Source organism: Eurytemora carolleeae, unplaced genomic scaffold (assembly GCF_000591075.1).
Source record: "Eurytemora carolleeae unplaced genomic scaffold, Eaff_2.0 scaffold269, whole genome shotgun sequence".
Taxonomy (NCBI): Eukaryota; Metazoa; Arthropoda; class Copepoda; order Calanoida; family Temoridae; genus Eurytemora; species Eurytemora carolleeae.
In genome coordinates this window covers 226480-242227 of record NW_019396245.1, presented here as the reverse complement: position 1 = coordinate 242227, position 15748 = coordinate 226480, and the positions used below count along the sequence as shown (strand labels likewise).

At 29.7% G+C, this 15748-nt stretch overlaps 2 protein-coding genes across 5 annotated transcripts; both read right to left on the bottom strand.

Moving 5' to 3' along the window:
* Window positions 1-51: 51 nt before the first annotated feature.
* Window positions 52-3696, bottom strand: LOC111699267 (uncharacterized). The gene is made up of 5 exons (XM_023469888.1): window positions 3602-3696; window positions 2790-2841; window positions 2333-2409; window positions 1670-1819; window positions 52-951 (listed from the first exon to the last, which is right to left on the bottom strand). Exons 1-5 carry the CDS (start codon window positions 3688-3690, stop codon window positions 894-896), a joined length of 426 nt encoding a protein of 141 aa, XP_023325656.1. The 5' UTR covers window positions 3691-3696; the 3' UTR covers window positions 52-893.
* Window positions 3697-5723: 2027 nt separating this feature from the next.
* Window positions 5724-15747, bottom strand: LOC111699261 (uncharacterized). 4 transcript variants are annotated; one of them, XM_023469882.1, is made up of 15 exons: window positions 15510-15747; window positions 15040-15125; window positions 14741-14863; window positions 14082-14164; window positions 13686-13768; window positions 13382-13439; window positions 11800-11879; window positions 11395-11512; window positions 9981-10126; window positions 9096-9199; window positions 8760-8874; window positions 8458-8526; window positions 7891-8004; window positions 7474-7618; window positions 6527-6615 (listed from the first exon to the last, which is right to left on the bottom strand). In XM_023469882.1, the coding sequence occupies exons 1-14, from the start codon at window positions 15663-15665 to the stop codon at window positions 7517-7519; spliced, it is 1437 nt and encodes a 478-aa protein (XP_023325650.1). In that variant the 5' UTR covers window positions 15666-15747; the 3' UTR covers window positions 6527-6615; window positions 7474-7516. The 4 variants fall into 4 exon arrangements, with proteins under 4 accessions (XP_023325648.1, XP_023325649.1, XP_023325650.1 ...); XM_023469883.1 differs by having other exon boundaries at window positions 6531-6615; window positions 7497-7618; XM_023469880.1 differs by lacking the exon at window positions 7474-7618 and having other exon boundaries at window positions 5724-6615.
* Between the last annotated feature and the right edge of the window lies 1 nt (window position 15748).

Genomic DNA, 15748 nt, shown 5'->3' with positions numbered 1-15748 from the left:
CTTAATGAAACAAATNTAGTCTGCAAACTAAACTTAGACCTAGAAAATATATTCCAGCATTATATTCAGGTTTCTAGTAGTCTACAAACTAAACTTAGACCTAGAAAATATATTCCAGCATTATATTCAGGTTTCTAGTAGTCTACAAACTAAACTTAGACCTAGAAAATATATTCCAGCATTATATTCAGGTTTCTAGTAGTCTACAAACTAAACTTAGACCTAGAAAATATATTCCAGCATTATATTCAGGTTTCTAGTAGTCTACAAACTAAACTTAGACCTAGAAAATATATTCCAGCATTATATTCAGGTTTCTAGTAGTCTACAAACTAAACTTAGACCTAGAAAATATATTCCAGCATTATATTCAGGTTTCTAGTAGTCTACAAACTAAACTTAGACCTAGAAAATATATTCCAGCATTATATTCAGGTTTCTAGTAGTCTACAAACTAAACTTAGACCTAGAAAATATATTCCAGCATTATATTCAGGTTTCTAGTAGTCTACAAACTAAACTTAGACCTAGAAAATATATTCCAGCATTATATTCAGGTTTCTAGTAGTCTACAAACTAAACTTAGACCTAGAAAATATATTCCAGCATTATATTCAGGTTTCTAGTAGTCTACAAACTAAACTTAGACCTAGAAAATATATTCCAGCATTATATTCAGGTTTCTAGTAGTCTACAAACTAAACTTAGACCTAGAAAATATATTCCAGCATTATATTCAGGTTTCTAGTAGTCTACAAACTAAACTTAGACCTAGAAAATATATTCCAGCATTATATTCAGGTTTCTAGTAGTCTACAAACTAAACTTAGACCTAGAAAATATATTCCAGCATTATATTCAGGTTTCTGGTCATCTGCAAACTAAACTTAGACCTAGAAAATATAATCCAGCATTATATTCAAGTTTCTAGTCTGCAAACTAAACTTAGACCTAGAAAACAACAAATTTAACTAATAAGTAATAGCAATGCTATACAGAGATCAAATTGTTTTTCTAAATTTAGAATTTTCCAAGTGGCAACTTCTAAACTGCTCTAACCCCATAATGTATCAAAACATGAGAATGTGATGCAACTAAAATTTAAAACTTTGAACTTCCTAGAACCCTTCTAAACAGTTCTTACTACAGGATATTTTGTTAATGTTTATGCATTTCATATTAAGATGTGCATTCAGTTCTTCTTAATAATATAATTTGGATTATTTAAACACTTTGAAATTTTACATTCTTATTTTCTTTGAATAAAATTCCTTCAGAAACTTTAGGTTATCAACAAAGAATTTGACTTTAACGAAAACTTTCAACTCGTGGAAATATACTTCAGGATTAATCTGTCTTGTATAAGTCCATTATTGATAAACTCAATGATTTGGCAAAGAAAACAAATCTGCAAAAGAAAGAAAACTACAGTGATAACCAAGAAAAGGAATAGTAAGACGACTTTACAGCAATACTAAAGCGTATTTGATGTTGGTACAAGGCAAACAGTTTTACGGACAATTATCAAATCACCAATTTAGTGAAATGGATCTGTTTACAGCGCACAACTGCTATTTCCCATGCTAATAAGACTATTCAAAGGTATAACTTGAGTCTAAAAGTCGTGTTTCTATTCCAGAGTATTGTGGTCATCACTGTATGTAAGTACCGTAGATCTTGAAGTAAAGTTGATGGTTGAGGGTTAAGGTTGACTAAAACCATCCCTATATTGATCCATGCTAGCGGAGGGCGAATGGACGGAGTGTTTAAATGCTTGACGGTTGGAGAATGCACATCCCTACATTTTGTCAGTACTCCGCTGTAAATAAAAAAAATTTGATATACAGTGATTACCAGAAAACTTTGGAAAACGAAGACGACTTTTAGACTTAAATTATGACTTTAAATAGTCCAATGAACATATGAGATACAGCAATTGTGGAGTGTAAACAGATCCATTTCACTTAATTAGTAGTTTAATGAGTTTGTAATAAAACTATTTGCTTTGTAACAACCTCAAAAGCACTTAAGTATTGCTATAATGTCGTTTTCCAATTCCATTGTTTTCTGGCTACCACTCTGTATATAACTATTAAGCACTTTATCATTCATTCTCATTTCTAGCTCAATTTAATTATATCGTGCTACAATACAATGTTTAAAGTTTATTTGGTTCGCGGATTTTCCCAAATTAAATATTTCGAATTTTTCTAGAACCATTTAATTTAATTAAAGAAAACTAAACTTATTTATTTTTTATATTTTTCTTTTTTAACAAAATGTGAATCAAAATAATAATATTATTAATAGTTATTCATATAAAAATATCTACCCGCGCAATTTTTCTAATTTTTCAACATAAAGGTGAGAATTTGTAGGAACCACCTGTCTAAACTTGTTGTAAGCAATCTAAAAATCAAAAATCAAATTTTTAATTATTTCTTTAATGATTATGATTTTAAGAAGTCCAATATACATGAAACAGAGCAATTGTGCAGAAAAATGACCCATTTCACTAAAATTGATGTTTAAGCTATACTGGTCTGGTATGGTATTAGTTGATATGTTGTTGAAAATATGTTGTTTTGAAACGTTCTGAATTTTAAAACAGCCTGGTATGATGCAACTACGGGTATGATGCCATTATGCATTAAGAAGATCAAATAATAAATAAGACAAAAATAAGATAGCTGAAAAAATTGAATCACGTAGCTACCAGGGAAAATATACAACAAATAATAAAATGCTTAGAAAGACAAATTTGTTATATATACAATCTTTTAAATGACCTGATTAGCATTATGCGTCCATGAGTTTTCTTTGATATCTCGGAACTGATTTCTATTACAAACATGATAAACGTCAATAACAAACACAGTGTGACCCATAAAACTGTGGAAGAGGAAGACGACTGAAGACTTAAGTTATAACCTAAAATGGTCAAAACTAACAAGAAAAACAGCCTTTCCGCTGTGAACTCATTTTTCTTAATAAGTTAATTTCCTCGCTGCTGGTTAAACTATTTGTTTCAAACAACAAGAAATATACGTATTTAGATGCCTCAAATGTCGTCTTTCTATTTCACAGTTAAATAGATCCTACTGTTTATACAAACTAGAATGAAAATTAACTCCAATAGATTAAAACAAGCGTAACATATTATAACTCATTTTTAAAAATAATTATTAGTTGTTTTTTGATAAAACAAAAACTATTTTTTATAGAATATTCTGTTGCATCAAATCAAAAACATTAAATACACTTTAGATAGGACAGAAACATTGCGAGTACTGAATTAGGCTGTCTTGTAACTAAAACAATAACTTCAGTTAAACTATCAAAACAATTCTAATTTATCTTTTAAAGGATTTTGACTTCATGTGACGTATTTTTTGTATTTGTCTTCTCTGCCATTTTGAGGATTTCTGAATAAAGGTATCTTTGCTATTAAAAAATAATTTAAAACTTTTTAAATGAGTCTTTAATTTAATTTATCTAATTGAATAAAAAGATCGACATTTTAAAGGATGCATGTAATTTTCTGCGTCTTCAAAGGGATTTAAAATGTCTTTGAAGTCGTCCATAGATTGATAATTTTTACCTTGTATTTGTTACAAATAGTAGTATGTAGAAAACAACTGCTGCAACAAGGAACAATGTCGTCTTTTTGGCTAACACAATAACTGACATTATTCATTATCTGAAAATAATCCAACCCATTCAAATATCTATTTCATTCTCTACTGACAAATTTATTATCTGCATGGATCATACATAAACAAAATATTGACCAACTACTGCACGGTGGAGGCTAATTAGTAATTATACATGAAAATTAAAGGAAAAAAACAATATGTTTGTAGTTCTCATATAATGCTAACTAATCAATTACTAAGTTTGTTTTTCTTGATTAAATCTTATTTTATATTTTATTAAACCGCATCCGTTGAACCATCGTCTTCCCATGGAATCATTTACATTTAATGTCGTCTTCTTTTGAAGTATTTTCTTAACATGGTTACTGGAAAGTAACTGAGATCTTGGTACAAATTCAACACTTTTTTAAATCTCTATATCTTTGAAACCTTCCGATGGAAACTTTTGATATTTCAAAATTAGGTAGTTTCATCTAACAGAATTAATAGTTATTTAAGTCTCCAATATTGGTTTGCAAAGATATAGTGATCTGAAAATCAGAGTTTGCGGCAAAGTATAAATTCCATCCTATCACACTTTGTTTTTGAGAAAAAAATTTTCGGAATAAATTCCTCTTCATCGTCTTTCATAATTCATTTCAAAATCTAATTTCATTACCACCATCTCCATTTATGATTTTTTTGTGAAAACCTCACATGAAAACATGAAAACAATTCAACAAAATAAATCGATCATTAAATATCGCATTATTAGTTTAAAATATTAACAAAAATATAAACAGGAAAAAAGGATACCTTTTTTAATTATTTAAAAATGAAAAGTTTACAGAGGCTTGAAGTTCCGTGAATTGTTCTTTTTAAACTTTACTCCATTAAACATGCCAAAATACATTAAGGCAAAAATTATTGTTTGGAGTAATTGAGAGATGTTTTCTGATCATAGTTTGTTACAATTTCAATAAAATATCAAAACTTAGAGACTATTTACAAATTACAGGGGACATTAGATCCAAAACTAACACTGAGTGTTAGAAATGGGCACAAATTGAAAGACTGGGTTTTTGGGATCCCGGCCCATATCCAGAGTAAAAGTCGATGATAAAACCTATTCCGGTAATTGTCTCAAAACCAGGATATGTTCCGAAAACCCGACATGTGCTGAAATCCGGTAATTGTCTCAAAACCAGGGTATGTTTCGAAAACGCGACATGAGCTGAAATCCATTAATTGTTTCAAAATAGGGATATGTTCGAAAATGAAATCAAAAATCATCAAAAACTAATTCTCGCACCTTATATTATTAGTTTAAAATTGACGTTTATTGTTTCAATAGTTTTAGCCATTTTTTATTAATAAATGGTGTAATTTTGTTCTACTCCTCTTGGATTTAAAGATATATACTCTTTAAAAAGAAAACTTTACAGATTTGGCCCATTTCTAACACTCAGTGTTAGAAATGGGCCAAGTGTTTGTTTTGAAACTAATATCCCCTGAATTGTCTACATTTTACAATTAAACTACGTTGCATATCACAAATAATGCTTTTTTTTGCAATATTTAAAAAAATGCATAAATCTTTATTATTATTCTTTTATGAAATAGAAAGCGTGCAGCAGTTAAAAAGAGCCGGGATGATTTAAAATATATTTTAGCTTAAAGGGACTGTAAGCGTAATTTCAAGTGACCCTCCATGCAAAAATGGCAAAGTTGGATTCACAAGAGTATCCTAAACTGTCTGATCGGGTGTGAATTAGATATCAATGAAAGTAAAAAACGCATTTCTAATGCAGGAAAACGTATGGAATGATCAGAATTTAATTTCTTTGAAAGGGACTGTAAAGGAAAAATGAAAGGGGTTATAATCTGAAACCTGAGCATTTCAGGAGTTGATCGAGACCTATATAAAGTTATACTTTTATCTTATGTCCCTGTCTAGAGAAATTTACATAAAACTGTGTCAAATTTTACCAAAATTTATATTTATCAGTTTGGTATACGATTCTAAGTTTTAAACAGATCATATTCAGCAAATAAGCAACCAATCTGAAAGCGACGATATCCCAGAGGAACCTGAAAAATTGAATTTAATAATTTTCCTTTTTAAATAAATATAATTGATACGTCTGTATCACGTGATCAGAACTCCTACCAACGGCAATGCAGTATCATTGTCACGTGATACAGACGGAGATACCCCTTTTACTTTTTATTTACAGTCCGTTTAAACCCAGAAAAAAGGACAATATGTTCAACATCATTAATCAGATAAAGGTTTTAAGAGAACCATTGTGAATCGGGAGTTGCCATCTTCTCATGGAGGGTAATTTACAGCCCCTTTAGGCTTTACATACAACTAACAATTTTATTTTTACTGCAAAGTTATTCAATAAATGTGATGAACATTTAATTTTTTGAAAGATTGTATAGTCGTTTTTAGACACAAGGTTTAGTCGAATAGATATAGGATAATAGGATAACTTTAGCTTGGCAAATAAAAATGAAAAGTCATGTTTTTACGATGTTACTTAATTATCAAAGATCTTGATAAATATGTCTAATTATCAAGGATCTTGTTAAATATGCTTAATTATCAAGGATCTTGATAAATATTTTTAATTATCAAGGATCTTGTTAAATATGTTTAGTCATCAATAATCTTGTTAAATATGTTAAATTATCAAGGATCTTGTTAAATATGTTTAATTATCAAGAATCTTGTTAAATATGTTTAATTATCACGGATCTTGTTGAATATGTTTAATTATCAAGGATCTTGTTAAATATGTTTAATTATCAAGGATCTTGTTAAATATGCTTAATTATTAAGGATCTTGTTAAATATGCTTAATTATCAAGGATCTTGCTGAAGATGGCGGAATAGTTTAAGTTTATCGTAATAATAATTTTGTTCCCAAGCTTTATTTCCCGTAGCTCTTGTTACAGCGTTCATCCAGAATACCTGTACAATACCCACTGTTAGAAATTTTTCAAATATTAAAGTTATTGATTATGGCAGACCAATGAGTATTGCACATGCATGAACTAAATGTCCCTTTAAGTAAAAAATTATGTTATCAATATTGTTCATCTCTTAAGAAAGCACATGCACTAATCCTTAGATTTTGTGTTCCGAAGCTAGGGGTTAATTTCAGTTGAATATCTCTAAAGGTTTATGAGATATTGCAAAAATATGAGACAGATCTTTTCTCAGTTTAAATTGTTTCAATTAAAAGTTGTCACTGTGAATAGCTTTTTGTAGATTAGCGCCATCTTAAACTATCTACAGAATAACACATTTTGTTAGGGTTAAACAGAATTTGGTTAAAAATGGAATGAGACAATGGAACTGAGTTTTTGCCAAAATTTCTGATTTTCTAATCTTCATAACTAATTGCAACACAATGTAGTATACTTTGGATATTGTAAAATAAGAATTATCTTTTTTAAATATCACAATAAATATCACAAAATAACAAATTAGAAAACTCAGTTCCTTTTAAAAATTCTAATCAAAACCTCTCACAACTGCAGTGCTCTGAAAACCTAGATAAGATAAGATAAAGATATCCTTGTTTTCTCTTCTTTTTTTATGGTTTTCAATCGTTTATTTAGGACAAATGGGATTGATCAGATCTATGCAGCCCATACTAGGAAGAAAATTGGCAGAATGTATCTATTTCGAAACGACGACATCTTCCTTATTGTTACTCAGATGAAGGTTTGGGCATGTAAATATTTTCTTGAGGCTCAACTGCAGTTCACAGATTTTATTTAATTATGTGAGATAAAAACAACATTTTTAATCAAATTCACGCACATTTTATTTGTGTGATCACGCACATGCTTAAGTCTGGTGCCTGCTATGTCTGGAGCTTTCTAAACTTCTCCAATTCATCCACATAATATCTCTCCAGCCACTTCCAGTCATTCGTTGCCAAACTCACTTGACTCATCCAGAATACCTGACAATTTTATATTCGATCCTGACTTCATTCACCAGGGATGAGTTAGATGAAAAAAGATGGATAAAAAAATGATGATGTTAAAAAAGGAAACAAGAAATAATTAAGGACACTAATAATAATCAATAATTTATGACATTCACGGATGTCGAATATACACTACAATATTCTTATTCAACTTTACAGGTCAGCCTAAGCATTTAAGGCCAATTTTAGGCCAATTTTAGGTCGCCAAAATTTAGTTTGACTAATTTTCTATGATAAGCAATTACCTGCATATCCATATGTAGAAATTGTGATTTTGTATCATTGTAGAATTTAGATCCCGGAGCTGGGTTTTGCCCACAATCCTTGTGATTTGGTCCGCACCCGTTCAAATGAAAAATCTTCAAAAAAAAAGGAATTTGGGAAACCGGTAATTTGAAAGTAAAATTTTAGTGCTCCATACGTTTAATAGTTATAGCGCAAGGGGAAAACAGTAAAAAATAATACAAAATTGTAATTTTAAATTTTTTTCTTGCTTATTATGAAAAGTCAACACTTCTTTTTATATCTTAATATTATATAATATTATTATATTATAATATATTAATATTATTAATATTATAATATTATAATATAGATAAATTATTCAAAAAGTACCTAACTTCCTCATAAATAATTAATGACCATGCACCACACGGCCTTTTCCATTAAAAAACTCATTTATTAAAGAAAAGTAATCATGAATAAAATGTATATATTTTTTTTAAATTGAAATTGTGTAAATACGTGTTTAATTTAATGAAGTAAATCTTTGCGCATTTTTAGTGCAAACTGTCATAAAAACGATCCTATACCTTGATATCCTTTTTAGGAACACAGTCATGGTACGCATTGAAGATACTTTCAAAAGGTGCTGCGTTGTACTGAAATATGAAGATTCTGGATAAATGAAGGATTTAATTTGAAATATAAATCATATTCAAATTCAATTCAATTATCACGAATATCAAAATTATCATTATCATTATCATTATCGTTATCATCATCATTATCATTATCATTATCATTATCGTTATCGTTATCATTATCATTATCATTATCATTATCATTATCATTATTATTATCATTATCATTNNCCCCCCCCCCTGCTTCTAACCTGAATAGATTCCTGTTTGTTGAAAGTACAAGGAAGAATATGGAAAAGTTCAGGATGAATAAATCCAAGGTTTGTGAAAAAATCTTGTTCTGCTAAACTTATTTGGAATCCAAACCTAGAAAGAAAATTAAAACTCAAAATTAATATCACAATTATCAAAGTTTGATTATTTGCAGACCGCAAAATTCAAAAATGTCTGATAATTCAACTTCCAAAAACTATCAGAGTTGAAAAAGAATTGGTTCGCTAAAAAAATCTAAAACTTCGGAGGAAAAAAATGTAGCAATTTTGTTCGATATCTAATGAAGAAAACCTAAGAGCATAATTTATGCTTACTTCTGAATAAGAAAGTTAACCTTCTCCCTTGTCAGAAAACTATTGTAAACCTCGTTCTCTCTCATCCTGTCAAACCTGTAGAGAACTACTCCAGTATTAAATCCCTGAAAATAAAGATCGAGGATATCTATGTTTATTTCCTGAAGAAATGAAAATTATTTAGTTTCCTATCGGTATTTATGAAAGCACAAAACACAGGCTGGGGCAGCTTTGTGATTGTAGTCTTAAGCAAAATATTTCAAAAATAAGGTTGCCTCAGGAATCCAAGAAAATATTTTAAGAGAGAAACGAAAAATATTTTGTTTATTGAAATAAAATAAAATGACATTTTTTGTCAACCTTTAATTACTCATCAATTGCAATATGTTTATATTTTTTAGTTTTCAGTTTATTAATGGATTTGTTTCTGAGTGGGACTGCTGTTGCAAAACGTAATCAATTGTTTCTGCACTAGAAATGCGAAAGTAACTTTACCAGAGAAACCGCAATCTAAAATTTAAAATGCTTGATTTTTAAAAAGAGATAAATTCGTGATCAGGCAAAAAGTATTCAGTAAAGTACGTTGTGAATCGGACCTTCTTCTCTAAAAATGAAGAGTTACTAGAAATTTATGAATTTTACAGCCTCTTTTTAGAAATACTATATCAAACATTTTTTAATGTATACCTGATAATCTACCGGGTTAATTGTATACCTGGTATCTACCGGGTTAATTGTATACCTGGTATTTACCGGGTTGATTGTGTACCTGGTTTTTACCGGGTTAATTGTATACCTGGTATCTACCGGTAGGATTTTATACCTGGTATCTACCAAGTTGATTGTGTACCTGGTATCTAACGGGTTGATTGTTTACCCTTGATATCTACCGGGTTGATTGTATACCTGGTATCTACCAGGCTGACCGAATACTGTTCCTGGATTCTTTTTCCTGTAGTCTGAGAGGAAGAGGAAGTAATGAGGCGCAAGATCCAAACTTAAAGACATTATTGCCTCAGTTTGATCAAGTGCATAGTATTCATTATACAGCTCTAGAAATAAAATAAATATATAAATCTATGATTATTTCACTTGTAATAGAAAATTCTAATTCAAATTAGAAGTGGCAACCGACAAAGGGTAGTCAAATCACATAATTTTCACTTTAAATGGATCGTTCACTTGGAGTAATGTCCCGTTTTGGCATATTTATTTGGAGTACTGTCCCGTTTTGGCATATATATTTGGAGTACTGTCCCGTTTTGGCATATATATTTGGAGTACTGTCCCGTTTTGGCATATATATTTGGAGTACTGTCCCGTTTTGGCATATATATTTGGAGTACTGTCCCGTGTTGGCATATATATTTGGAGTACTGTCCCGTGTTGGCATATATATTTGGAGTACTGTCCCGTTTTGGAATATATATTTGGAGTACTGTCCCGTTTTGGCATTTATATTTGGAGTACTGTCCCGTTTTGGCATATATATTTTGAGTACTGTCCCGTGTTGGCATATATATTTGGAGTACTGTCCCGTTTTGGCATATATATTTGGAGTACTGTCCCGTTTTGGCATATATATTTGGAGTACTGTCCCGTGTTGGCATATATATTTGGAGTACTGTCCCGTTTTGGCATATATATTTGGAGTACTGTCCCGTTTTGGCATATATATATCGTTCATTTGGAGTACTGTCCCGTTTTGGCATATATATTTTTTGTATGTGTCTGTACTGCTTGCTCTGTCAGGTTCAAAGTAGGATCGACCCGGTATATAAAAAGAACCGGAGATTCCAGTGAAGTCAAAAATATTAATTTCCGACACAATTATTGATCTTCTCAAAACTGACGACTTCCCAAATATAAATTCCCAAAAACTTTAATCAATAAAACCCTTGAAAATATGTAATATGAAGACGACCGTTAAACTCGGGTTCTGTTTTTAAGTTGTGAAAATAAAATGATGGTTAGCAATTTTACAAAGGGCAGTGCCTATATTTATCTTTACAACAATAGAGAATACTTTTCACATAAAAGTGCTTGAATGTCGTCTTGGTATTTAACATTTTCAGCAATATCTCCATTCTAAACTAATGAAATTTTTCAAACCAAAATTGAAAACTTACAATTTCTTTTGAACCACATACGCCATACATTGGGAAAATGGTAGTTGTTAATAGCGAAATTTTTTCCTTAAAAAACAATAGGTTCGTAAATACATTTTTCTATTCAGTGTTACCAATTTCAATTTTGTTTAGTTTTAAGATGTATAAAATGATATGAACATGAATGAAAATATATAGTTATTTGTTTCTACCTTTAATATCTATTGTGAACTCAAGATCAGTAGCATCAATAAAAACTGCTCTATCCAGAGATAAGAAAGCTTTATGATAGTTTGGTGCTATATAGTAGAAATCTGATCTGTACTTATCCTTAACAATTAAAACTTAAAGAAATAAACAGAAAGAATTAAAATTTTAAAAGTTAGCTTTTACACTTATAACCCCTTACAAAATCGAACATCAAAATGTTTTTAAAATAGATAAAAACAACTACTATTCTAATTTTCATTTTGATTGGCACATTATAGAATACATAATACATGTTTGTACGACGTACTATGCACATGTCCTTTCAAGGCTTTTCTCCATTGCTTAAAGATCAAGATGTTTTCAGAACAAAGGTTTAAAATATAAAGAAAAAATCAAATAGGTTTTACCGTTTTATCTGTTGGCATTAGATTTTCCTTCATTCCTTGATTAAATCCAGGATTCAGTTTCAGAATCTCTCCTGAATCCACTAAACCAAGATAATATTAAATCCAGGATTCAATTTCCGAATCTCTCCTGAATCCACTAAACCAAGATAATATTAAATCCAGGATTCTCTTTCAGAATCTCTCCTAAATTCACTAAACCAAGATAATATCAAATCCAGGATTCAGCTTCAGAATCTCTCCTGAATCCACTAAACCAAGATAATATTAAATCCAGGATTCAGTTTCAGAATCTCTCCTGAATCCACTAAACCAAGATAATATTAAATCCAGGATTCAGTTTCAGAATCTCTTCTGAGTCCACTAAACCAAGATAATATTAAATCAAGGATTCAGTTTCAGAATCTCTCCTAAATCCAATAAACCCAGGTAATATTAAATCCGAGATACCGTTTCCGAATCTCTCCTGAATCCACTAAACCAAGATAATATTAAATCCAGGATTCTCTTTCAGAATCTCTCCTAAATTCACTAAACCAAGATAATATCAAATCCAGGATTCAGCTTCAGAATCTCTCCTGAATCCACTAAACCAAGATAATATTAAATCCAGGATTCAGTTTCAGAATCTCTTCTGAGTCCACTAAACCAAGATAATATTAAATCCAGGATTCAGCTTCAGAATCTCTCCTGAATCCACTAAACCCAGCTAGTATTAAATCCGAGATACCGTTTCCGAAAATCTCCTGAATCCACAAAACCAAGATAATATTAAATCCAGGATTCAGTTTCAGAATCTCTCCTGAATCCACAAAACCAAGATAATATTAAATCCAGGATTCGGTTTCAGAATCTCTCTTAAATCCACTTAACCCAGGTAATATTAAATCCGGGATTCATTTTCAGAATCTCTCCTGAATCCACTCAACAATGATAATATTAAATCCGAGATTCAGTTTCAGAATCTCTCCTGAATCCACTAAACCAAGATCATATTAAATACAGGATTCAGTTTCAGAATCTCTCCTGAATCCACTAAACCATCATTTTAATTCCGATATATTGATAGCTGTTTAGGTAAAGCGAATATCACTCAATATCACAAATAAAACTTCTGAACGCTGAAAACACAGATCTAGGACACAAAAAATTCCCACTCTTGTGATTTTAAAAGTGCTTTGAAATATAAGAACTTAAATAGATTTATGATAATTTTGCTTAAATAATTGAAAAGTCTTAGTCCACCCATTTCAGACAATTTAATTTGCCAACGTAGAGAAAAGAAATTAAATAAAAATGTTCTAATTACACCATTCACAAAAATGTTCTCTAAACATTTCTGTTAAATGAAGACTGAGAAATCGACGTTTCTTCTCCTAGACACATTTTAGCTTTAGCTTATTTTTCTATAGAAATACACGATTTAAAGGTGAGCTCCAAATTCGATACGTAAAAAAGTTTTAAAGGATATTACATTTTTAAAGATACTTTACCTCAAACTGACTTTCTAAAATATATCAACAATCCCAGAATACAGCAACAGACAATTCCCCAAGATTAAGATTTGAAAATGTTGTCTGCTTACCCAGACTAAAGTATAGAGGAGGAAGAGACGGCATTTTTCTCCATTGGAAGTATCTAGTCTATAAAATAACTAAATTATTCAAGACATTTTTTTCTCAATTGCTAAAAAGAAATTTCAATGAAAGCTTTTAAATACAAGATGACTATTTTTATTAAATTTTCGTAATTCAAGATTTTCAAAATTCTTTTGCAATTATACGAAGAAACATGCTATAAGATACATACACATTTTTACCGCATCTATGAACATATGAACTGGAAAAAATATAAATATAGTTTAAAAAAATAGATTCCCAAAAACTAACCTGAATGATATCTAAAGCTAGGCGTTGAGATATTGTTGTTCTAACTATTCTTCCAGCCCAGCTTGAACTTTTAACATCAGTCACTAATTTAGAAAAGCGCATAAAAATAATTTAAAAAGACAAAAAAGACTTTTACAATTACATTTTTTCGACTTTCTTTACAATTTTTTTTTTACTTTCTTTAATTAAATTTTTTTCAGCTTTCTTAAAATTTTTTTTGTAGACATATTTTAATTCCTTTGAAAAATAAAATGAATACAAAGCAATTGTTAAAAAAACCCGAAATGAATACATGAATGGAGATGAAGATTTTCTTATTCCAAAATTTTAGTGCTGACTAGTTTATATTGAAATTTTTACAAAAGTACAAAAGTTATATTTGTTTGAATAACTAACCTATGATAAAATGAATGGGTGTTGGACCAGCTCTTTGCAGTAATTGATTCATTGTGCGCATCACTTTATATACAAAGCCATATCTAAGGATGAAATATTTAATCATAAATTGAACTAAGTGAGCTGTCGGCAACGTTCTTAAATTTTGAAGTTAAATTGAAAAAATAAAAAGATTCACAAATCAAAAGTTTTCAACGAACAACTTGTTGTTCATGGAAGGACAACAAAATAAACACTATTCAAAAGTGAAAACGTGCTATAATACAACTTAAAAGTGAAAACGTGTTATAATATAACTTAAAGTGAAAACGTGCTATAATACAACTTAAAAGTGAAAACTGCTATGTATAATACAACTTAAAAGTAAAAACGTGCTATAATACAACTTAGAAGTGAAAACGTGCTATATTACAACTTAAAGTGAAAACGTGTTATAATACAACTTAAAAGTGAAAACGTGCTATAAAAAAACTTAAAAGTGTAACGTGCTATAATACAACTTAAAAGTGAAAACGTGCCATAATACAACTTAAAAGTGAAAACGTGTTATAATATAACTTAAAAGTGAAAACGTGCTATAATACAACTTAAAAGCGTTTTAAACTATTCTCAGAAATTGTTGTTTTTAAGGAATATAAACGTGTTTATTTTAAGGTTACCTAAATGACTCTTCGTCAAGAGTTTTGTTTCCTTCATAATTATCTATTTTTACAATAACTAAACCAAGGTTTATAGCTCCAGGTACAGGGGTATATACATCCTCAGGGGGGATCAACACTCCTCTAAATATTACATTTTAATCGTAAATCATCAATTGAGAAAATTTTTTTTCAATTCAGAATAATGGCTAAAACCTCAAAATAGAAAAATCAAAAATATTATTTCTGAAAACAATGAAATAATGATAACAAAATAAAAAGTTTAAAAAACCAAATTAATAAATATATAAATTTCTCACCTTTCCAGATTTTCTAGTTTTTTGATGTACAATGCTTCATTCCTAGATTGTATTTTGTGAGGTGGCAAGAAGGAAACGAACTTGGCCTGGAAAAAAAGCATTTTTTTACAGAAAATTAAATTCAATTGCTTGATTTTTTGTTCATTTAGTTTGGGAAGTTTTAAAAATGAACAACATTTAAAAAATTCAAGTAAAAACTCTTTTTGTATTCTTAATGAAAACTTTTAAATCAAAAGTTTAGCATAGATTGGACATTAAAAATAATAAATATAAATTGTTTTAGTTCTCTAATATTGGCAAATCCCGCTGTATTAACCCGGCCGCGGGCTTATAATCCGAGAAAAATGTTTGTTGTTTTAATAAATTTAATCATTTGATAAAATTGTTAGACCTTTAAAGAAATTATTAAAAATTAGTCCTATCTGTGAAATGTTAAACCTGATTACGACCTGTAGTGTTGACAAGTTTACCTGGGGTTTAAAAGAAAATGATATTTGGTTGCTGACATCCTTAATAAACTGATTTTTCTCCGGTACTTGAATATGTAGAGTGAGCAAGAGTATGATTAGTGTAATGAGAATGCAGGTTTTCAATAAATATTTATGAATTGCAATCGTTCGATTCATTTTCAACACAAGCACATAATCTGAAAAAAATAAAATAATTTTTTTTTAAAATATACAATATTGATTATTAGATTTTAATTTTG

Excerpts from the sequence above, each read along its gene's own strand:
- LOC111699267 (XM_023469888.1), bottom strand. The coding sequence starts at position 3,690 with ATGTCAGTTATTGTGTTAGCCAAAAAGACGACATTGTTCCTTGTTGCA. Across the intron at positions 2,410-2,789 it reads GGACGCATAATGCTAATCAG|ATTGCTTACAACAAGTTTAG; the intron begins GTCATTTAAAAG and ends TTTGATTTTTAG. Across the intron at positions 1,820-2,332 it reads AAATTAGAAAAATTGCGCGG|CGGAGTACTGACAAAATGTA; the intron begins GTAGATATTTTT and ends TTTTATTTACAG.
- LOC111699261 (XM_023469880.1), bottom strand. The coding sequence starts at position 15,665 with ATGAATCGAACGATTGCAATTCATAAATATTTATTGAAAACCTGCATT. Across the intron at positions 15,126-15,509 it reads CATTTTCTTTTAAACCCCAG|GCCAAGTTCGTTTCCTTCTT; the intron begins GTAAACTTGTCA and ends CTTTTTTTCCAG. Across the intron at positions 6,616-7,890 it reads TTCTACATATGGATATGCAG|GTATTCTGGATGAACGCTGT; the intron begins GTAATTGCTTAT and ends GGTATTGTACAG.